The sequence below is a fragment of the Enoplosus armatus genome, chromosome 6, assembly GCF_043641665.1.
Source record: "Enoplosus armatus isolate fEnoArm2 chromosome 6, fEnoArm2.hap1, whole genome shotgun sequence".
Taxonomy (NCBI): domain Eukaryota; kingdom Metazoa; phylum Chordata; class Actinopteri; order Centrarchiformes; family Enoplosidae; genus Enoplosus; species Enoplosus armatus.
The window spans coordinates 2,309,091-2,332,655 of record NC_092185.1 but is presented as its reverse complement, the minus strand read 5'-3'; the positions used below and the strand labels follow the sequence as shown (position 1 = coordinate 2,332,655).

The following is a 23,565-nucleotide window of genomic DNA, read 5'->3' as shown; positions in this document are numbered from 1 at the left end:
ATTTACACACATCTGCAGCTGGAAATGTACCAGTACAACCAACCTGTGGGCCACAGATCAACTCTACAGGTGGAACTGGGAATTTAGATGAATCAAACTGCGACAAAACAACTTTTATAACTATGAAGTGGGTGTGTACTCACTCGATTTCACTCAAAGTCGAGTAAGTCTCTGAAGACATAATTCTTTTGAAATGAAAAGTGCTTGGGTTGCGTCAAATTGGCCAGATGTTTTGTTCTCTTCGAGCTGATGCACACCATGACTCCCTCCATCGTCACCCTGATTATCTCGTACCTTGTCCTCCATCAGCAAAAGTCATGGAGTTGCACGATGACAAAGAGCACATCAAATCAAGGAGAAGCAGGCAGAAGAAATATGTAATCATTGACGGCAGCTACAATAGCAGCTCTCATACATAAATCTCCTGCACAAAAGGCTGCCGCTTAACTCCCTTTGTGTGCACCACGAACAAACAGGCACAGAAACTATTGTCCATTGAAACCTGCACAAGTAGTGACACTTAAAGACACACACACACACACACACACACACACACACGGCGGGCCCCGCTGCAGCCACAATAGCGTCTTTATGACATAAGCTCCTTTTCACTACAGTGCTTTACAAAGGCGAATCAGATTTTTCCTATAGCAGGCCTCCAGCAATAACAATTGACATCACGGGCCAGCCTACGTATGTTTCCCATATTAAACAGGGAGACACAGTGTAAGCTCCTTGAGAATGAGACTAAACAGCTGAGGCAGCGATTTTCCCTCCTGCAACGGGGGAACCATCGTGGCAAAGGGCCATTTTATTTGTTACACACCGGCTGCGAGCCAAGACAAATTAACTACCTCTGACAATACAGTAGTAGGATTGAACGGCGGAACAAAATTTGCTCCCGAAACATGCGTTCACATTGAGACGCATGAAAAAGCCCCGACAGGTGGGTCCCACGACGAGCCTGCAGCTCCCTTCAGATGGCTCGCGCACACATGCGCAGCGCTGCTACCGTTAAGTGCATCTCGCGTATTCTTGTGTGTGGAACCTTCTGGCACAAATGTCAGCAGGCCACGACGCTGCCGTCCGTCCCACCATCTGAAGTGTGTTGGATTACGTGGCGGAAACCTGAGGTCTGAGCCCAGTCAGCTCGATACCCGAGCCAGCGCCGCTCCTCTGCACACCCCCTCATCACTGAACACCACACTCCACACTTCTGCTAATCCAACGGCGTGGACAGAACATAGCATACCATATACAAATAGACATGGGCCAGGAGTGTGTCAGGAGCATGTCATTTATGAGTACGTTCCCAGGAGCTACATAGCCCTGGGAACTTCATGACACAAGGCTTGAACCTGTATCTCAGGAGGACGGGCTGCGTTCAGAGCCGTCCGTCAAGCGGTACATTTCTATTCTGAGGCACGCAGTCCACCGTTGCCTCTATCTCTCCACCAAACACTCACCACCATCTCATGATGACAACGGCTCGATTAAAGGCTTCTTTACGGCCTGGAAACCATGGCAACGCCCTGCGTAGACAAGCTGGCCGACGACCAATTGGATTTGGGCTTCAATGGGTGGGACCACATTATCTTGGCCCTCGCTACTTTACCACAGGGTCATTTCGGAGGCCTCGCACCCCGAACCCCGCTGCCACGCCCCATTACTCCAAACCACTACGAGCGGTAAAGTGAAGGTTAGCCAGCCCGCTGTTACAGGAGGGTGACGCTGCTGCAGATGGGAGGAGCAGAATCAAACTGTGGAAGCAATGTAAACACCAGCTCAGACTACAATCACACCAGGCTTGTTTGCAGTCGTTTAAACTCTAAAGCGATTATTAATCTATTTCACTTTGTTTGGCCGAAGTGAAACGTAGAGAAGAATCTCACCGATATCAGGTTGTTTATTAAATTGAAAGAGTCGTGAATAATAGAGTTTATTTTTACAGTCTGAGAGTGATTCCTGCAACATTAACAACAGACCTTCATCAAAAGGTAGCGCACGTTATTTCTTTTGTTTGTTATAACCTGCAGGGAGTGCCAGAGGGGTGGGGTTCATGTGTCATGACATTCAGAAAGAGTCAGCCTGGCTGTCAATCACACAAAAGACGAGTAAATGTATCGTCAAACACTTTCATTCGATTGTAAAAACTTTCTGGCTCTTGTATTGTCTGATGTATCAAACCCCACCCATCTGGTTCTTAAGCAGGATCAACCAAACCAGGAGATGTTTGCTAATGACACCCACTTTCCCGTATTGACTCCTTGAATCATCTTAGAGCATTTACTTACTCCTCGTGAGAGTTTCTATAAAGAAACAATACGCAATACAATTCATCACCATCAGAAGACAGCAAAAGCGGGAGGAAGGACTGAAACTCTTCCTGAAGCTCCTGGACATGCAGACATGCTCGCATGTGATTTCCCTTTTCTGTAAAATCATCAGGAGCAGTGTAATTGCCAAAGCATCTGCTGCTGCTGCTGCAATCCAAGGCCACGACTACTGACTGACAGATAAAGAGCCACTCGAGCACCAGTGTCAGTCACCTGGTCACCCCGAAGCCTTGTTAGAAAGACCAAAAGTCTGCAGTCTGATTGGCTGAAACGAGGAGACCTTAATCTTGTAATTTATGTCCAAGAATTAGCAAAGAATCAACTGTTGTGCACATTTTTCCAGGACTCCTTTTTTAACATTTACTTTTGGCTGCTGCTCCTGGAGAAGCTTAGACGTCCGTCAAGTTCTACAGAGAGAAACCGTCTGAATTATGTCTTTTTACAGTGATTTCCATGACGGAGCAGCGATGAATAATAACTTGTGAGGCTAATCTATTTTGCAAGCAACATCAGAGAATCTAAATCTTTTTTTTTGTTTTGTTTTTTTCAATGCTATAAATTTCTTTGGGGGGGGGGGGGTGTAATTAGACAAAGGTCAACATTCAGTATTCAGATCGAGAGAGAGAGAAAAGTCAGAGTCAACGTTTTGTTAAATCCACTTTCTTTCTTGATGTTATTTTTATCTTAAACACACTAACTTTGTTCTACAATCTGGGTGTCATGTTGTTCATGAGGTGGATGTTTAACTTTGGAAGTTAAAAACTAGATTTCAGAAAATGGGTCCTTGTTTGACCTTTTCTCCAGTTTAGTCTTTGCACTTTCTGATTTCTACCTAACTCAGTTTCACAAAACATCTCATCTCTTCACTACACTGCAATTCTTTTAGGGAAGAGCATCGCGTACCTTTTTGGGACACTTCAGTGCAAAGTCAGAGCGACGTGAGACTGTTAGAGTGCTTCAGATACTGGCTCAGAGGAAGCACTTCATGTGACCACATACAAAATAAAGTCATTTTGCTGCTCATCATTTAATTTTCTTTACAAGTGATGAAAAATCTCTCAGGATGGAAGAAATAACCTTGACCTGGCTTCCCAAAGCAGTACCTTGTATGCACATTTATAATGAGTCAGATTTGTTCGGCGCATTCCAGGAATTATTTCATGTTACTTCAGTTGAGTTCCTACATTTCCAAAAATGACTTTCAAAAGCCGAGAGAAACGGCAGCCCTGTGATGTGCTGCTGGAGAGTGTGATGGGGAGTTTTTCCACTTGAGAAAAAGTGAGCGAGCAGAGAGAACGATGCCAAGTTGTTCACAAATCACAAAACAAACAGGAAAACGAGAACATTGCAGACAACATTCAACAACGATAATCACAATATAAGAAGAAAAAAAAGTGGTTTTCGTTTAATGTGGATTTAAGCCACCGCTTGTTATTTCTCTCTCTCTGCAGAGCGCCAGGTTTGTGACTGTGCTAACGGTGCAGCAGTCATTTGTCAGAGGCTCTTGTGTAAACCATAGCTTTATAAATCTTACTCAGTCCTTTGCAGGTACATGATAGCTATTGTTAATGTTGCAGTCATCAGACGACGGTGAAACACACCCTGATTCCTACAGAAAAAGGAGTCTGAGAGAGAAAAGAGCCGAGGAAGAGGATGAACTTCCTGAACTTGAGCTGCTCAAAAATATGAGCCGCTGTGAACATGACGAGGACACGACGCCGAACAAAGACGCCGCCTAAATACTGTACGTAAAGATGTGAAATGAGGAGGAAGGAGGAGTGAGTGAATGCTGTTGTCCTTACAGGAGCTGGTGTGTCAGGTAAGCTCTTATTCTGAGCTTTGTAATTGGATGGTGGGGGAGCAGGTGCTGGAGAATCAGCAGCAGAAAGGAAAGGTTACCCCGACCATTGAAAGAGAGGAGAGGAGAATGAACGCGGCCCCTCGTTATTCTCCGCCCGGGAAAAATGAGGAAGCTGTTTCCAAGGTTATGTGGTGGTGTGAGAACAGAGGAGGGATCCACAGAGAAGTATGCCCACCCAGCAGAGCACACACACACACACACACACACACACACACACACACACACACTCAGAGTCAAGAACATACATTCAGGCAGAAAAGCCTCCCAGTATAGACACACATGATAAGGACACGCCGCAAGAAACACAGAGAAATGCTTTTATAATATACACACCTAACTGTGCACAAGGACATGCACGCACACACACACACACACACACACACACACCTAAAACACACTTGCACATGCAAACAATGGATAAAATGTCAAAATGCACACACTCAGTCACACACAGAGGAACATTTGACAGATACGTTTCTGTCGACAATCACAAAAACACAAAACATACAAAAATCCATAAACACACACACACACACACACACACACACACACACACACATACTGTAGGTACACACACACCTAAGCTTGCATTGTGGTTGAGAAACTTATGGGCATCTGCCAGCGTGCTTCAAGTGCTCATTCTCCGGAGCCTCAACCTTTCTTTTTCAGCAGCAACACTGCAATTTGGGTGTGCCGTTGGGCCAGAGATAAGTATAGGCTGACTAATATGCACTTAGGACCCAGGGAGAAATACTTAGGGCTAAATGTTTAATTTGTGTTTGTACAACACATGTCCAATTTGGGGGCTGGTGTCTTTTTCAAAGAGCCTGACAACAAATAATTAGGACTCTCCGGATCGTCCACAGGCTTAAAATGGTGGAGCGACAGTTTTCCAATGAAGGTGAACGACATCTTCAAATAAAAAAAATAAAAAAAACAAACATGTGGAAACACTTAAATCTGCAGCGTGGTCAGATGGAAGATATGCGTTTAGCTCCATAGACAGGGAAAATAAAATAACAGTTTTGCTAAAGGGGTTAAACATGATGATGCAGCCTTAAACTGCAGAGAGGATTTATTTTGCACATCAGGGTGAATGTCTGACAAATGGCTGAAAATTAAGAGCCTCCAACTCCTCCGTTCAATCTCACCATCAGATCTTTTAATCTGTAGTCTTTGCAACTGCTTGTACCCTCTCTCTGCCACTGAATAGTCCCTCTGTGCCGCACCAGAGGAAAAGGACACTCAAGAGTCCAAGAAATATATGTGGCATATCAGAGTAACATGTGAGCGATGGGTAGATTTCTAAGAATGAGAATTAGATCCTGAGGTTGGCCTTGCGTTACATTAACACCAGCGTGCACATGTTCAGGGCTTAACATTGGAGGCCAATTAAAAGAAATTGAAATTGATATTTTCAGAGTGGAAATTAGTTTAAAATAAATGTTTTGTGGTTATTTTTAATGACAGCAAAACTTGTGTTGATGCTGGAAAAGAACACGAGCACAGTGTGTGTGTGTGTGTGTGTGTGTGTGTGAGGGATGTAATCAGAAATTTTGTTTGCCCATATTAAATAATAAAATTTAATAAAAATCATTATGTGTGAGGCTTCAGGCCCATAAATTAAGTAATTAAATAATTTTTAACTCCGTAGAATTTAAAAAAAAAATTAAAATAAAATACACAAAATGTGGCCTGAGAAATGAAAATGTTTTAGCAAGAGAAATGATTTTCATCTTTAATTGATTTGATGTCAGAGGTGGAGATTCGTTTTACGGCCCATAACAGTGATTTCATGTCGCTGACAGGTTCCTAATGGACCACACAGGGAGCGGCTGCCTGGTGTCAGCGCGGACCCCCACAGCAGCAGCAGAGGAAGAAGAAGAAGAAGAAGAAGAGGAAGAAGAAGAGGAAGAAGAGAAAAGCTGCAGGTCTCCCTCAGACAGCGGAGAGAGCACAACCATGCAGCCCGGGACAATGTGCTGAATTGGCAGCCTATATATAAGTCTGCCATTTGGACGCTCTAATGCCACTTTACCTTATGAGGGAACTTCAACCCGCAGCACCTGCTCAAAACAAAATGCCATAGGAGATCAACGTCAGCGACCCCCCCTGCTCGGATTGTTTTTCAGACAGACACTCTCACTTACAAGGGAAGGGGGGGGGGGGGGGGGGGGTTCTATAAATTGTTCCGCCGGAGTCCAAACAATTAAACAACTGATTTACTGCTCAGGCCGGTGCGGGCAGCGCCATCTGAATATGAACAGACACACGTGTGGATGCGTGAAACAATGAAAGATGATGCTGGGACATTCTCGCTCAACTCCAAACATGACAAGTGATGAAGATAGAAGTTGTTCAAATGGCTCCACAAATCAGATCATCGAGCGCTCGGACTGCGTTTCCTCTTTAGCGGGTTTCAAACTCATTTCAGTCCAGAATGTGTCTCTCTCTCTGTCTGTCTCTCTGTCTCTCTGTCTCTCGCTGTTTCTCTAAAAGCTCCTTATCTGCAGGCGAGCAGCGGCTTATCTCAGAGGTGTAGTGTGGCTCTAAATATGGGGAACACCCTGAAGTGACTATCTGTCTTTTCCAGGCCGCTGCGGTGCGCCTTGTCCTCCTGTACCCCCTGTCACATCCTCACCGTGAACTCGAACTTCCACACGGAAGGAGACGGACCCCGCCGCGCGTCCGAGCCGCAGACTCCTCACTCCCCCGCATGCAAGGCTCGAGTTCACGCACCCACAATAAACGTCATGCACGACCCGCGCCCCTCACTCAGTCCCTCAGCTGACAGCCGGAGAGTTGAGACGCACTTTGCAGGCTGTCACACCAAGAAAGAAAACCAGAAGGAGGGAAATAAAAACTAGAAACTTACAGACTCATTTCTCAACTGTCGCCGCGCTGGGACACTGTCCTGTCCCCCCCGGTATTGTCTCCCAATGGATCCGTGTCAGGGCTCCGGGTCTATTTTAATTTATGACTCACGCATTCTTCTAGGGTCAGTCTGCGTGACCTCCGGGGGGGAAAGTTAACTTGGGGCCTAAAGACGCGCTTCTTTCTCCCGCTTTCTCTCCTCTACAGTCTATTTCTCTCAACATGAGATGGGGGGGGGGGGGGGGGGTGCTGGCTGAAATGTGCGTCTCTGGAGGTGCAGCGGAGCCGGGGACGCGCACGAGGACCACAGCCTGTCCGGCGGAGCGCGAGGCGTTCACGATTCCGGACCGCTGCGTGGCCGAGGAGGAAACTACTTGAAGGCTCGTCCCGCAGACTCCGGCGGGTGCGACGGGGGCTGCCTTCAGGAGACCTTCGATGTCTTTAAAGTGAATTCTAAGTTCAGTGGCTCTTTTTTAATTTGCTCCAGAGAATCTGTCTAGATGCCTCTGGATGGGTTCTGCGCCTGTAGAACCATTTTCTGCTGCTACAGAACCGCTGAACCATTTCTGTCAATAGTGCGTGACAGGGATGTTGGGGGGGGGGGCACAGTTAAACTATAGCCTCTGCTTTTCACAATATAGTTGCGTCTTTTATGGCTGAAATGAACGCTGAATGTGTGGAAGTCAGACATCTGTTCTGTTTCTCTCCCACCAGGTGAGTCTCAGTGATGCACAATCACAACTTTACCTTTTCCTATAAATATGTCGCTGCTTTGGAGGATCATCTCACAACCACACGGGTTTTCTCTTCTTATTACAAGCTTAATATTGATTAGGCCTTTCATGAGGGGAAATAACCAATATTTCTAATAATTTGCATGCGTGTCAACTAATAAGTCCAACTAATGCGTAAATAAAAATTGGCAATCAACTCGTGACGGTGGTTATTATTATTATTATTAACTGGTTATTGTTTGATCAGAAACGTAGCTACTTATTTTAATGTGATTTTAAGAATGTGTCTCATTTAAAGTCAGTTCATAAATGACTCTGCAGAATATTGTTTTTACCTTAATACAGAACTTTTTCTTTTTTTAAGTGAGTTGGTTTTTGAGTTCAGGCTCGGCTGAGTCTCATCACGGTCCAACTGCAGGTTTAAAGACACTGCTGCTGTCCCCGCTGTTTGTTGTGAAGCAGAGATAACCGGAGGGCGCACCGACTTTTAAAAACAACCCCGCGGACGCGCCGAGTCACGGTCCCGGTGCGGTCCACACTGATGCAACAGGACGTCTCTCACCTGGATTCACTTGTTCGTCATTCGCTGCGTGTTTCTGGCAAACTTGGCGATTGTTGTGAGCGATGAGAAAGAGTTTCAGCGTCGAGACCAAACAACAGGAGTCAGTTCAAACAGCCTTCAAATCCCGTGCGTAAAGTCACCATCGCTGGAGCGCGTCGGGGACTTTGGTAACTCCTGTGTTTGCGCTCCGAAGAGATCAGAAGGGAAAAGAAAACACTTCTGCGTCGCTGTCAGAGGGGATGCTGAGCCCGAGCAGCTGTCACGCGGACGATTTCTTTCAAAAGTATTTCAACTTATTTCCCGTCCGGCACAATGTGGAGGTTAAGTGAGAGTGCGGGGCAGTGTCGGGTAAAGAGGCAGAGGCAGGATAACCCCTCCTCTCTCTCTCTCTCTCTGTCTCTCTCTCTCTCGCTCTCTCTCTCTCTCTCTCTCTCTCTCTCTCTCGCTCTCTCTCTCTCTCTCTCTCGCTCTCTCTCTCTCTCTCTCTCTGTCTCTCTCTCTCTCTCTGTCTCTCTCTCTCTCGCTCTCTCTCTCTCTCGCTCTCTCTCTCTCTTTCTCCTCTCTCTCTCTCTCTCTCTCTCTCTCTCTCTCTCGCTCTCTCTCTCTCTCTCTCTCTGTCTCTCTCCCTCTCTCTCTCTCTCACTTTCTTTATATGAATCTAATTAAAAGTGTTTACATTTCCTCGGCTGAACTTTTCCCGCTCATCTCTGTGCCTTTTTTTCTGCACTGCTCACCTTCACCTTCACCACTTTGAACGCAAATTGACTAAATGATTGTGTTTATTACTTCCATTTCACTGTGGACGCATTCTTCTTATAAACATTTTCTATGTGTCAGAAATCACCACAAATTAAAAAACACACAAAAAGTCGGCCTTTGTTTGTTTATGTTGATTTAAAAAAAAGAAAGAAAGAAATTGCGTGTTTGTGGACAGTTTAAGCAAATAAATGTGAAACCGTTTTCTCTGCGTTAATATTTTGTATATGTACTTAGGAAATGTCTCACCAGTGGTCGTGTATCAGTGAAAAAAAACAAATGTTTAAAGTCAAATTGGGAATAAAAATTTTTGATCAAGTCTGTGATTAGAAATAAATCTCTTTTCTCGTCTTCTCTGGAGCCCAACAGATCTTATAAAGTCTTAAAGGTCTGATTATTTTATTTTTATTATTTATTATTATTACTCTGCGTGATTAAAGCTTATTAAAAGGGACTGGAAGTCTAAACGCTCCTCGGTTAAAATCTCCGTGATGGAGCTCCAGCGTCCTGTCAGGGGCGCGAGCGCCTCGGGCTGTTGCTTTATTACATTTACTCTTACGCCACCTTTTGGCGGTTTTAGTGCAGGACATCCAGCAGAGGATTCGTTTGGTACACACGCCTCACATGGCCATGACCCCACACGGTGAAGGCTTTTGGAAATAGATACCTGAGTGTGACTGAATCAGAACAGGCTGAAGACAAGTCAAATATCCAGATTCAAGCTCTATTTTAATTATGATCCGACCTGAAGGTATGTTGCCAGGCTGCTGAATCATCCTCCACTGAAATATAATCTCTAAATTCAAGAAGTTTTTCTATTAACATCCTGACACTCTGAGACCAGACCTGAATCTTTGTCCCCGCTCTGGCGCAGTGGACTGGGAGGCTGCTGACGTCATACTGGACTCTAACTGGACTTATACTTAGGCCTACTTTCTCTGTAACTTCTGGCAAAGTGCAATACATCTTTTTAACTTACAACTTAGTATTACATCCATTTTGCAGAATTTGCACACTGTATGCATGCACATGTTTAAAGGGTTTACTTTTTACCTGTATTTCTTTACTATCACTTGTGTTTTGTTTATTGCAGTTCGTTCATGCACTGCTGCTGGTATGAGGATAAATAAAGTATCTATCTATCTATCTTGTTTCAGTGATGTGTTTTAAATCGCAGATGATTAAATTCCCTCTTGAGGTTGCCAAGGACAGTAAAACTTTAGCCCAACAAAGCATTTCATCGCACAAATGAGCTATTATTTTAAATATTTGCCTGCTTGCTGACTGACTGGACCTCACTTTCAGTTTAATTCACCTCTCCTCTCGTTCGGTGTCTTTCATCAACAGGTATCTGTTTTAAGGGTGATGTAACACAATCCACCAGCGGGCGGCAGCAGATAGTTACCAAAACCGACTGCAAAACACAAACGAAGAAGAAGACAGAACAGGAAGTGGCGACACGGAGGCTTGTTGACAAAACCAGCTAGCTTGTGCTAGGTGGCATGAAACATTTACTGACATTGTACTAAAGCTGTCGTCCATAATGAGTTCTCCAGAAGACAGGCATGGGACAAAACGACCTGCGTCCCCCGATGAAGTGAGTAAATTATAAAAAATGAACGATATCTGTTGATGAAAGCTATGAATTACTTAGATACGGTTAGCGTCGCGTTAGCTTGTTTGCTAACGTCAGGATTCAACGGCTTTATCGTGAAATCTGAGCACGTTTTTGTTGGCAGTCCGGACAAAGTTTAATCCCCTTTTTTGGGTTGATTGGAAATTATATTGCACAAGACGTGTGACACATTGTACTAACGTTATGTTGCATTTAATGCGATTAAGATAAACTTACAGTGCCTTTGACAGTGTGTTGACTTGGAGGTGTTTTACAAAGATTACTGACTGGAGCTCGCATTTTATCTTCTTTTTAATGTACCACAAACGTTATATTCTCACTAATGTGTTTAAAAAAAATCAGAAATATTTTTCAGACCTGCCTGTTCCTAAAATATCTGACCACAATTAACGACAATAGTCACTATAATGTTAACTTGGGACACTTATGCCAGTGAAAATTACTTTAGCTAACTTCTTCAGATAAAGTTAGACACATTTTGTACACAACCAATGAATGGATTGAGGACAGGTTTCCTGTTGTAAAGGTCAAATCATCCTTAATGTTCAGTTGAATGGCAAATATTTATTTCATGTATGTAGGAGATCATCTATGCAATTTAAGTTATCTGCTATTTTATTCTCTATATCTACTCATACTCACAAAAGGCTCACTTAGACACTTAGTAGACCAACAAAGTCTCAAAAGATATCTGACAATAAACATCATCAAACGTACCTCGAGTCGACCGGAGGAACCGTTCATCCTTCCTCTCATTCGACCAGACTGTGTGAGTCTTCAGAGGGTAAAGCCTGTTGGTTAGAAACAGCCTCTACTGCTTTGTAAAATCCATGATTGTGTAAACGATCTGATGACATGAGCTTTATGTTTTTGATGGAGTTCTTCTCTTGTTGAGCGTATGAGTCCTCGTGATAACAACGTTTTGCTTTGGCAGGATGGGTCTACTCAGTGGGCATCAGCTGATCTGGGAAGCAATGAAAGGAAGCAGAAGTTTTTACGGTTGATGGGTGCTGGCAAGGTTTGTTCTGTGTAGATCACTATACTTTTACTTCACTTAAATGTGGGCCTGTAGTCCATAGCATATAGAGATAAGGAAAACGTTAAAGCTGTGTTTTACTTGCACTGTGACTCTATAATCTTTAGAGAGGTTGGAACAATTGATTTATAATTGACTTGTTTCTGTTTTCCAGAAAGAACACACCGGGCGCCTTGTTATTGGTGACCACAAGTCAACATCCCACTTCCGCAGTGGTAAGCTTCTTTATTTAGCGTTTGTAAAATGATGTATTTGTTCTGATAAAGACCAAACTACTGTCCCTTTGCTACTTACCCATTCTGCCTCGTCCTTATGCCCAATGCAATTAACCCGGCTTCCCCACTACACATCCGCCGCACAGATCTATCCATGCATGGATAGGCCTGTAATGGCTGGGTGTGCCTGCTGTGACCGGTGTCTCCTCTGCAGGGCAGGAAGATCGGAAGATCAACGAGCAGCTAGAGATGCAGTACCAGCAGGGAATGGATGGGAAGCTGTCAGGCCGGAACCGGAGACACTGTGGCCTGGGTTTCAGCGAGGTGAGGGGTCGTCCAGGGCCAGAAGATTTTTGAAATCAGTCCTTTAATTTCTATATTATGTTTATATTTCAATAGATTTACCGTTGATGGACTGTAGTGGCTGTGTCCAAAAGACCACTGAGGGGTGCACAGACCGCTGACTGTTGCTTTAGATCTCCGTCTTTTAATCTTAATCCATCATCCCTGATGGATGAGCGGTGAGGCTGTCGTAAAGCTGCAGGGTATTAGTCAAGCAACATGCTATTAGAGTTCAGAAAAAATGAAACTACAAGTGTTTGACAGTATTTCTTCTGACTATAAATTCATTTTGCAGTCAGAAGCACCTCCTGCTCACGTTTCTGTCTCTTTTACACCTCATTACTTTTTGATGAGAAAATGCATATCTTTAGCTGCTTCTATGTGTCATAACTATTAATCATTAATTAGAATTCTAACAATAATATGATGCAAGGAAAGTTTATTTATGCAGCATATTTCATATACAAAGACAGTAAAACTCAAAAGGATATAAAAACACTTTAACAATTAGAAGATAAAATAAAAATAGATGGAAGTTCAGGATGGATGTTAATAATAATAACAATAACAATAAGTCAGTGGAGAACATAGACGAGTCAAAGTTAGGGAACGTCTTGATTTATATGCTGCGTCTCCGTCTCAGCAGAACACTTCTAGATGAGCGGAGAGGTCGAGAGTGTTCAAATGTTTAAGACCACATTATTAGCCCAAGTATTGCATCCATCCCTACACGCCTCTTCCTCGTTTTCTTTGTGTCTCAGTTTCAGTTAGAGAGGCAACACTCGCTTCGTCTTATGTGTTGTCTTTAATGTGTCAAGCCGTGTGTGCTGAGCAGGGAGCGGCTGGCAAAAAGCACACATACACTGTCAAACAAATACTCAAACAAAAAGGCCAAATTCTGCCAACGCTGAACCATATAACAAGGTGACGCGGCTCTCTTTGAATTTCATAATCGTTCCAGGAAATGATAATGGTCAAATCCATCAGAATCACTACCACAATGTTTGTCCCTTAGCCGAAATATTCACCAAAACGCAGGGACATCTGTTTACACTCGGGGTTTTTAAGATATCCCGACAGAAGTAAAAGAATCTTCTCTTACCCACAGCCTGACCCAGAGCCAGAGGCGTTTCCCTGTCCACCAGTGGACGGTCAGACAGATGCAACCGAGCCAGAGAAGTCCACCAGTGAAAAAGAAGCCACAGACGCCCGGGACAAAGGCTGCGATCCCAACCCAAAGGAACAGACCTCAGACCAGGCCAAGTCCAGCTCAGACAGTGGGAATGAGGAACGGAAACACGGCTACAAAGCGGCCTTTGTAAAGTCAGTGTAGGTGTGCAGGGAGGAATTAGTTTTTGTAATCTCAAATTTGTACATTTTGACGTTATTTGTTTTGATTGTGTCATTAACTGATCACCCATCATTTTAGTCCTTTTTACTGTGTAGAAAGGGGTTCTCGACACAAGCACTCATCGTTGGGTGACATGGTGTGCATGTTGTCAAAGAATTAAGTCTGCAGGCTAAAACGTCAGCTTTTGGTTGACTGGTGTTAAATAATGTTAAGATGGCAAATGGTCCAGTTTTTATTTCATTTGAACCTTTTAACAGTCACTGCGTTTGTGTTGGATGAAACAGGATTGCTTGCCATTCAGCATGATTGGTATACACATTGTACATTTTGTGATCTCTTGTTTGAAAACCAATAAAAGGAAGTATCAGTTGTAATGTTTGCTCTTCTTAACACTCGAAGTGAACTCACTGTGTTGGTAATAAGTGCAGTGCAATTTACAATGTATTTCCAAGAATTTCTCGAAAAAACATGATCATTTATTTTTGAAAAGCATCTTGGGAATATTGAAACTGGTGTAGTGGGGCGGTCTGCTGGTGACCATCAGGTTTGAATGTTTTGCATTTTCATCTCTGCAAGGCTTAAACTAAGTTCTAGTTTTAACTACTTTTTACACTGTTGGCTAGTTTAGTCAAGTGGTTTCCAACCTAGGGGGTGGGGCCCCTTAAGGGGTGATCCATAAATTAAATGAACTTTGTTACGTCCTCATATCACGTCAACCAGCCTGAAAGCAACCAGAGGCCTCACCAGGGACTTTGGGCTCCACCTCTGCACCACTGCTGTAACCACACCTCCAGAACACACTCGACTAACTCCACCTTCACCTCTTCCTCCATCTACACCCCTCCCTGAGTCGTGAGATCACATTAATAAGAAGGAAAGTAAAGGCGACGCACCATCTACACCCGCCTGTGAATAGAAGCGGAAGTGACAGTTGTTCACCGGCTGTTTGAAGATCTTTCACCGGGATTCGCAGCAGCGGCCTTCAGGTGAGAAATAGGCTGTTGATGTGCACATTAGAGAGGATGAAACATGTCACTTGTGAAATATGATCGAAATGTGAACGTTTAATCAACGTCTTCGAACAGTCGGTGGAAAAACTTTCACTTTCACTTTCACTCTCCCCCGGTGACCCTGGTCGTCTTCTCAACGTCGGTTCAACTTAAACACGATGTACCGGGAAACTGTGACAGTGGTTCACGTTACAAGTGACATCCAGTCACATGACACATGAACACTTTCCACTTCTTACCTTCGTCTTTCTCTCCTCACAGTTCTTGAAGTTTTAATATTTGTGTCGTACTGTGAACATCCTGTATTCCAGATGTAGAACTTTAAAGTCCAATTTTGTGGATGAATCAGTTGAATTTGGAATATTTTCATGGTCAATTCGGTTCTCAGTTTATTCTCATTAATAATCATGTTTTGCTTATTGTAATTATTATATTTATTGTTACTATTATTTAAGAAACGTAAATGTCCTACATATTGAGCAAAATCTAAATGTAAATATATATGTATATATGTGTATATATGTATATATATGTGTGTATATATATATATACACATATATATATACATATATACATACATGTGTATATATACATGTATATATATATACATGTATATACATATATACATGTATATATGTATATATATATATATGTATATATGTATGAGTACTGAGTCTGACCACTGTACAAAATGTAACTTTATAACTCCATAACAAACAAACTAGGTGTTGGCTTTAAAATGGATGCCGCTGAAGAGACTGGAGAGCATCCTGCGGGGCCACAGCTGCCGGCATCATCCTGCCTGTCCATGAAAAGTGACGCCTCCATGATGGTTCAGCCCGACTTCAGCGAGGACGATGCAGACAGGTACGTGAAGTCTACTCTGGGTCTGTAGCTGTGGTAGCGATGAGGGGGTTGTTGGTCTGTCTCACACTTTGGTTCAAAGTGAAATATCTTGACAATGGTGACCTGATTGCCATGACACCTGTTGTCAAATGAGAATACAACCCACTGACTTTATATTTCAGCTCAGTTAATTTTGGGAAATCAAACTTGCCGTCATCATCCTGCCTGTCCATGAAAAGTGACTCCTCCATGATGGTCCAGCCCGACTTCAGCGAGGACGATGCAGACAGGTACGTGAAGTCTGTTCTGTTTATTTATTATTGAAATGTATTTTAAATTTCTCTGTCTGCACTTTGAGTAATAGTTGACGTCTTTTTAAATGTTCTTTATGAGATATTTGGTCTAGACTAAAAAAAAGGGCTGAACGATATGCAAAAAAAAAAAAAACCAATTTAGTTACGAATTCTCAGCTTAGCCATAATTGCTTTACTTATCCTGAAACGTGACAAGTAGGTGGAAGTTATCCCAACATCAGCAAAGACGCATGTGTACTTATTGAGCACAATTCTTATGTTGCCACAGTAACTAAGAACCAATGTCACTTCAATCGAAGCCACTTCAAGACATATTTTAAAAATCATGGTGCAGACTATGGAAGCACTTAAAATAACATTATTCTCAATATTTCACTCAAGGGACCAATATGACCGTTCAGAATCGACAGAAATGGATGGAAAGGCCATATTTAAGGTACGTTGTGTCTCTGATGCGCACAGTAGTTACAGAAGTTATCCTGGATGTGACCCTACTGTATTAAAGCTACGCTCCTTCTTCTTCGTCGTCCATTGCAGTTGGTGGAAAAACACGCCTTGAACATTTTGCTGAGTGAGCTGAAAGGTTATGGAAGGATGCTGTTTCCTCACCTGTCACCATCTGCTGAGAGTGACGAGCAGGAGGACGACTGTTTGACTACTGAAGACAAAAAGCAAGACAGCAGTGCCAGTGAGGGGGCCCTGAAGATTACACTACATGTCTTAAAGGAAATAGGTCAAAGAGAGCTTGCTAACAAACTGGAGAAACGTAAGTAGGAACAAGTACAGTGTGTAATATAATAATGTGTTGCTATTGTCCTAATGTAAGAACTTATATTTGGTGTTTTCCCCCAAAATTATATTCTTCTCTCTGTCTTCTTTGTACAACTAGACATTTATGGAGAGCTTGACGTCTGCCAGCGCAAACTCAGACACAAATTGAAAAAGTTCGAATACATTTACGAGGGAGTGGCACAGCACGGGAACCAGACGCTCCTCAACAAGGTGTACACGGAGCTCTACATCACAGAGGGAGTCAGTGGAAGCGTTAACTATGAACATGAGGTCAGGCAGATTGAGGCCGCATCCAGGAGACGTCCAACAGAAGATAAGCCAATCAAATGTGAAGACGTCTTTAAGCCCCTACTCGGACAAGACAGATTCATCAGAATCGTGCTGACTAAAGGGATTTCTGGCATCGGAAAAACAATCTCCGTGCAGAAGTTTAATCTTGAATGGGCAGAGGGAAGAGTTAACCAGGATATCCAACTCCTGATGAATCTTCCGTTTCGGGAGCTGAATCTGATGAAGGAGAGATGCTGCACGCTGACGCAGCTTCTTCATCATTTTCTTGTAGAGGCAAAAGAATCAGGAATTTCAGATTTTGGCAAATACAAGCTTGTGCTGATATTTGATGGGTTGGATGAATGCCGGCTTCCCCTGGACTTTGACCGCAACGGGTCCTGCTGCAGTGTCTCAGAGCCAGCTTCAGTGGACGTACTACTGACAAATCTCTTCAAGGGGAACCTGCTGCCCTCTGCACACATCTGGATCACCTCCAGGCCCGCAGCTGCAAATCGCATTCCAGTCGATCTCGTCGACCGAGTGACAGAGATACGAGGGTTCAACAACCCCCAGAAGGAAGAGTACTTCAGGAAAAAAATCCCTGATGAAAACATGGCCAGTAGGGTCATCTCGCACGTGAAGTCCACCAGGAGCCTCCACATCATGTGTCACATACCAGTCTTCAGCTGGATATCGGTCACCGTTCTGCAGAGGATTTTAGAAGAAACAGAAAGGAAGAGCATCGAGGAGGATGGGGGCAGAAGAGAAATGCCTAAGACTCTGACACAAATGTACACACACTTCCTGGTATACAGCTCACTGGTCCGGTCTCTGAAGTATTCAGCAGGACAAGAGGCATCTGAAACACCGACCCAGAACAAAATAGATGAAGAGATGATCTTGAAGCTGGGAAAACTGGCCTTCGAGCACCTGATGAAAGGCAACATGATCTTCTATGAGAATGAATTGAATGAGTACAACATCGACGTTGATGACGCTGCAATATATTCAGGACTGTTCACGCAGATCTCGGAGAATGAGTTCGGACTTCATCTGGAGAGGGTCTATTGCTTTGTGCATCTCAGCATACAGGAGTTTCTTGCTGCAATGTACATTTTGCACACATTTATCTGCTTCAATCAGAACTTGCTTGAACCACAAGAAACCGCCACCGTCCAGGAGGCTCCCAGTGAAGTAACCAACCTTCTCCAGAGTGCAGTGGACAAGGCCTTGCAGAGTCAGAACGGACACCTAGATCTTTTTCTTCGTTTCCTTCTCGGCCTCTCGCAGACATCCAATCAGACTTTGTTGAAGAGCGTTCTGACCACAATGGGGAGCGGCTCACCAAGAAATGAGGAAATCGTTGAGTACATCAAGGAGAAGATCAGGCAAAATCCCTCCCCAGAAAGAAGCATCAATCTCTTCCACTGCCTCAGTGAGCTGAATGACCAGTCTCTTTTGGAGGAAATCCAGAACTACCTGAGCTCTGGCCGTTTGTCAGAGACCACGCTGTCACGTTCACAGTGGTCTGCTCTGGTCTTTGTGTTGCTGACCTCAAATGAAGAGCTGGATGAGTTTGACCTGAGGAAATATTCAAGATCAGAGGAGGGTCTTCTGAGGCTGTTACCAGTGATCAAAGAATCCAGAGTCGCCTTGTGAGTAAAGAAACACATCGTCCTCTGCACCTATCGTAATCATTATATATGATGTAACATTTTAGGTTTTATAAACTTTTTTTAAAAATAGCAAATTTACGAATTAACTAATTTGATTCGATAGTTAATCCAGATCTGAGATCATGGTACAGTGGTGTCAAATTATTGTAAAGGTGCGTAGCATCCAAGCGTCAACCTCTGGGTCCGAAAAGTGAAGCCAATGCGGAAGTGCCTTAAATCTGCATTCTTTCTAATAGCCAGCAGGGGGCAACTCCACGCGTTGCAAAAAGAAGTCGGATTGTATAGAAGTCTATGAGAAAATGACCCTACTTCTCTCTTGATTTGTTACCTCAGTAAACATTTTCCTGATAAGTTTATGGTCTCAATCGCTAGTTTCAAATCTTCTTCAATACAGCATGATGTTCATTTTGTAAATGATGGTCCCATTTAGAGTAAAAAGACAATAAAGCAGGATATGCTTCAGGGCGTGGCTACCTTGTGATTGACAAGTCGCTACCATGGCGGCATGTTAATCAGGATTGAGGTGTTCGCTTGTACTAAAAGACAAGTCTAAGAAGGCAGTTAATTTTTACCGGTAAGTACATTTACAAGCTAACATTGTTAGCAGCGACTTCGCACGGCAGAGCCAGGAGCCAGGTCCAGTCAGGTTGCTGGTAAAAGTAGGCTGCCATATTGTCTCCAAAAAACCAAGATGGCCACAGCCAAAATGCCAAACTCGAGGCTTCAAAACAGTCGTCCACAAACCAATGGGTGACGTCACAGTGGCTACGTCCTCGTCTCTCATGGTAGTATCTCAAAATGTCAATACGTTTTTGCCAGATGTATTGTAAAACTTTGGCACCATGACCACCCATAATGGGACCATGATTGAGATGATTGGCTTTTATTGTCAGGGCTAGTGTTTTTTCAAATGCCCACATGTCCTGCTTCTATTTGGTTTCTCTTTCAATTTCCTGTAGAAGACTATTGTTATGTGCAAGTTCAATTATTCACTCATTCTGCGGCCGACACACTATTTATGTAGGTGATTGTCCCGTTCCTTTAGCACATTATGCTAATATTGTTAACATTAATGAATTGTTTTTCAATTTGAAGGCTTAAAGAATGCAACCTCACAGACAAATGTTGCGAAGCGCTGGGAGACGTTCTTAGCAGTTCATGTCTGAAAGAGCTGGACCTAAGTGATAATGATCTGCAAGACTCGGGAGCAGAACTGCTGTCTGCTGGACTGGCAAGTCCGACATGTCAGCTGGAGAAACTGAGGTTTGTGAAAGAGTGCTGAAGCAAGCTATCTATAACAATCAATTAAAAGCCAGCTGAAACCACGTGGACTAATGGCCAGTTCTAATCTATCTTTGCTGAATAAGATTTTGTGTTGCATGCTGTAAATTACATTTTATTTGTTTTACTCTTCAAATTCAGACTGCCACTCTGTGGAATCACAGAGATTGGCTGTGGCTTTTTGGTTGGAGCTCTGAGGTCCAACCCCACCCACCTGAGGGAACTGGATCTGAGTTACAATCATCCAGGGCAACTGGGGGTGGAGCTGCTGTCCAGTGTGCAGAAGGACATCGAACACCTCTCTGTGAGGTATAACTTCAATGTGAAATGAGTTAAATGTCAGAAGTTGAGGTTTTATTTTTCTTCTGTAAACTAACTTTCTACATTTCAAATGTCATCTTTTTGACTTTTCCTAGCTTGAACGGTAACGCAGAGTGCTACTTAAAATCAGCTCTGAAGAAATGTAAGTTTTTGGGGGGTTTTTTTGTTTGTTTTTATCTTTTTACAAACAATGAATACTGTAAATAGGCAAAACTGAAAATATTCATGGTTATTTTCAACGTTTTATATTTTTAATGTTATTTCCTGTTGGTGTTTTATCAGATGCATGTCAGCTTAGCATGGAGCCAAATACTGCTCATTCACACCTGACCTTTTCTGAAGACAACCAAAAGATGACACGAATGGAGACAGCTCAGCCATATCCGGACAGCCCAGAGCGATTCACAGACTGGGGACAAGTGCTTTGTAAAGAGGGTCTGTCTGCTCGTTGCTACTGGGAAGTAGAGTGGACCGGGGAATGGACAGGTATTGGAGTGGCTTATAAAGGGATCAGCAGGAAAGCAAAAGGTAACGAGTCTGTCCTCGGCTACAATAAACAGTCCTGGAGTCTGCGCTACTGTCACGGCAAATACACCGTCTGGTATAACAAGGATGATGCAACCATATCTGTCCCCCACTTTAACTCCAAAAGGGTTGGAGTGTTCTTAGACTGGTCAGCTGGCACTCTGTCCTTCTACGCTATATCGCCAAACAACATGGCTCACCTGCATACGTTCCGCACTGAGTTCACTGAGCCGCTGTATCCAGGCTTCAGGCTGGGACTTGCAGATTCTTCATTAATTCTGTGCGAGCCAGAATACCCATAAATACTGTTGAATATCATATGTATATGTTCATAAAACATGTACACGGAATAAATCAAGGCTGAAAAAAAAAATCTAATTTTGCAAACATTATGGCTTTGTTTCTAACATGCTATTTCCATCTATATCAATAATAAATTCCTATCAACTTAATGTATATTTGACTTAAAAAGTGATATTTTAGTCAACATCGGTTTCCATCTAGCTGGCATTGAAAACTCTTGAGATATCCAAACTTCTCACCTTGTCCCTCAGAGGCAAGCAACGATGGTCACTCCAGAGGTGAATATCAACAACGATGCATTGCAGTCATGCATTTGGTGCAAGAAAATGCATCCATGGTTAGGTGGCAGTATGTAGAAGTCCGGTTATTTATTTATTTACCAGGGACAATGCACAAGTTTCAACATCGATGTAAATGTGCCCGTAGCTAAGTTAGCGAGTTAGCTAAAGAGCTCATTTTCATCCAGATGAAAACTTTTAATTAAATTGCTTTTCAGTTTCAGTTTTTCTAACATGTCTTATAGGTCTGTATAGGAGGCTTACATGCGTATAGGTTCACAGCAGAAGTTCTCGTGATCGCTTGATATTTTTACGTACACCGTTGTTCCGTTCAGCTTGTGATTTCTTTATTTCCAACATTATCTGTAAACGCATGGGAAAATTCCTGCTTTTCAAGATATCATAAACCCGTAGCAATAATGGTTGTAATAATCATAATACAGATCACAGACATTTCTCAATGAGAAACTGATGCAGCTAATTACCAAGTGCCGACGTATTGCAATTATCTATTATCTATTAAGACTCCTTCGTCTCTTTGAAATGAGTCTGCAGGTATTTCTGATGATTTGTAAAAAGCTGTACAGCGCTGAGCCTAAAGCTGCTGGTCGATCCACGATAGTTCGCGTCCCATTTAAAATGTCCTTATGTATTTTAATGTGATAATACATCTAAGTACATCGTTTGTTACATTGAGATATATGTCTATGATGTATAGATATATGTATATCTATACATCAGTCGAGAGCTGACTCCAAGTGGACGCTAAATAAACTGTAAAGCACAGAAGAATGCAAATACACCTTTAAAATGAGCAGCAATAGTTGGATTATCCTGCTGATGTGAAAAATGTTGTTTAACTGTGAGAAACAGGTGTATTATATTTAAGAAACAGACACCAAATAATTAATTTGTTTTATCTAATATTTATTTTCTGTGATGACTTTACTTTTTATGGGTTATTATTGTTATTATTCCTATTATATTCTAATGCATGTCAGTTGATTGACAGGACCGTGATCATTGGGTGACAGAGTTGATGAAATATACAGTAGAAGTTGAATAAGCATGTCAAGCCAAACAGTGTAATAAATAAAACAATTCATGTCAAAACATTCCTACTGTACTCTGAGCATGTCGGCTTTCATTTCACTCTTTTATTCAAAGTACGGAACAAACAGAAAAACAGTTCATGGCAGATTAAAAAAAAAAAAGCAATGCACTCGTGTTATAAATTATTCTTACTTAACTGTGCAATGTAAGTGCAGAAGCAAGAAAACTTTATTCTATTTCAAAGCTACGAATCAAAAGTCTTTAAAAAAACGTGTCACTCATAAATAAGAGATTTATTACAAGTGAATCAATTAGTTGGCAGCTGCTGAGAAATGATTCGACACAGAGAATCTGTTGTGTTTCGTCGCGCTGGTCGTTCCTGTGGCTCAGTGCTCTGCAGCAGCTTTGGCTGAGGAGTAGAAAACACAGTGACGACGTCAGTATTTCTTATAGCTGGCAGGACGTCGTAGACACACACACACACACACACACACACACACACACACACACACATTTGCATCAGAGGTTTCCAGTTGATTACAACAGGAGAACATGTCCCCTGTAACAGTTTATGTTTGTGTATGTTTGAGTTGAGACTCAAATATTATTTGCAAATATAATGTGTATTTTAAACTGACAGTAAAACAAAGAGAAAAAGTCATTGACTTCAAGTGTTTGACGCATGTGAGCTCATACTGTAAAACACTGAGTCGCGTGAACAGTATGAATGACATTAGTCCTGCAAGAGTTACATATAAAAAAAACACACAGAAGGCCACCACACTGCACGAAAGCAGCCCTTTACGACAGCTGAGCCACACTGACCGAAACAGCAGAGCGGAAACCTGAAGGTCTTTGGCAGAAATATCCCCCAAAACAAAGGAACCAGGACTGCACACGGATTTGTTTCAGGGATTTGATTCAAATAGGGAAGAAATTACAAAACCAAACCACTTCAAAGTAACATCTTTTACCTTCTGAGCAAACATTTTGTAGAGACGGAGAGCTTATTTTTTTATGATTCTCGCGGGGTTCATTTATTTTTCCTGTTCCGTGTGGATGTGACCAAAATGAAATCTCTGGTTCACTTGAGTCCCTTTTGCCACCAATCTGTGCACACTCCTGACCAAACCACAGCAGCATGTACTGAGACACAGAACACAGTGAATACAAGGAACCCACACCACCCAAAG

General features: G+C 42.8%; 3 protein-coding genes across 3 annotated transcripts in view; 2 read left to right on the top strand and 1 right to left on the bottom strand.

Annotated features, from left to right (window-relative positions):
• The first annotated feature begins 10,603 nt into the window (after window positions 1-10,603).
• Window positions 10,604-14,077, top strand: c6h11orf58 (chromosome 6 C11orf58 homolog). Its single transcript, XM_070907634.1, has 5 exons — window positions 10,604-10,720; window positions 11,694-11,777; window positions 11,950-12,010; window positions 12,225-12,334; window positions 13,461-14,077. Exons 1-5 carry the CDS (start codon window positions 10,667-10,669, stop codon window positions 13,683-13,685), a joined length of 534 nt encoding a protein of 177 aa, XP_070763735.1. The 5' UTR covers window positions 10,604-10,666; the 3' UTR covers window positions 13,686-14,077.
• A 504-nt stretch (window positions 14,078-14,581) lies between these two features.
• On the top strand, window positions 14,582-22,434 carry LOC139286732 (NLR family CARD domain-containing protein 3-like). Its single transcript, XM_070907633.1, has 10 exons — window positions 14,582-14,689; window positions 15,439-15,580; window positions 15,742-15,849; window positions 16,255-16,309; window positions 16,411-16,639; window positions 16,763-18,590; window positions 19,707-19,874; window positions 20,034-20,201; window positions 20,309-20,355; window positions 20,496-22,434. Exons 2-10 carry the CDS (start codon window positions 15,453-15,455, stop codon window positions 21,038-21,040), a joined length of 3,276 nt encoding a protein of 1,091 aa, XP_070763734.1. The 5' UTR covers window positions 14,582-14,689; window positions 15,439-15,452; the 3' UTR covers window positions 21,041-22,434.
• Window positions 22,093-23,565, bottom strand: part of plekha7a (pleckstrin homology domain containing, family A member 7a) — a 108,209-nt gene continuing 106,736 nt past the window's right edge. The window contains exon 31 of the mRNA XM_070907631.1: window positions 22,093-22,781. The gene's annotated coding sequence lies outside the window, so the exon portion shown is untranslated. The remainder of the gene's footprint in view (window positions 22,782-23,565) is intronic.

Bases quoted from the DNA above. Each gene is read 5' to 3' on its own strand.
- c6h11orf58 (XM_070907634.1), top strand. From the start codon at position 10,667: ATGAGTTCTCCAGAAGACAGGCATGGGACAAAACGACCTGCGTCCCCC. The intron at 10,721-11,693 runs GTGAGTAAATTA...TTGCTTTGGCAG, and splicing joins GACCTGCGTCCCCCGATGAA to GATGGGTCTACTCAGTGGGC. The intron at 12,335-13,460 runs GTGAGGGGTCGT...TCTTACCCACAG, and splicing joins GTGGCCTGGGTTTCAGCGAG to CCTGACCCAGAGCCAGAGGC.
- LOC139286732 (XM_070907633.1), top strand. From the start codon at position 15,453: ATGGATGCCGCTGAAGAGACTGGAGAGCATCCTGCGGGGCCACAGCTG. The intron at 15,850-16,254 runs GTACGTGAAGTC...ATTTCACTCAAG, and splicing joins AGCGAGGACGATGCAGACAG to GGACCAATATGACCGTTCAG. The intron at 18,591-19,706 runs GTGAGTAAAGAA...TTCAATTTGAAG, and splicing joins AAAGAATCCAGAGTCGCCTT to GCTTAAAGAATGCAACCTCA.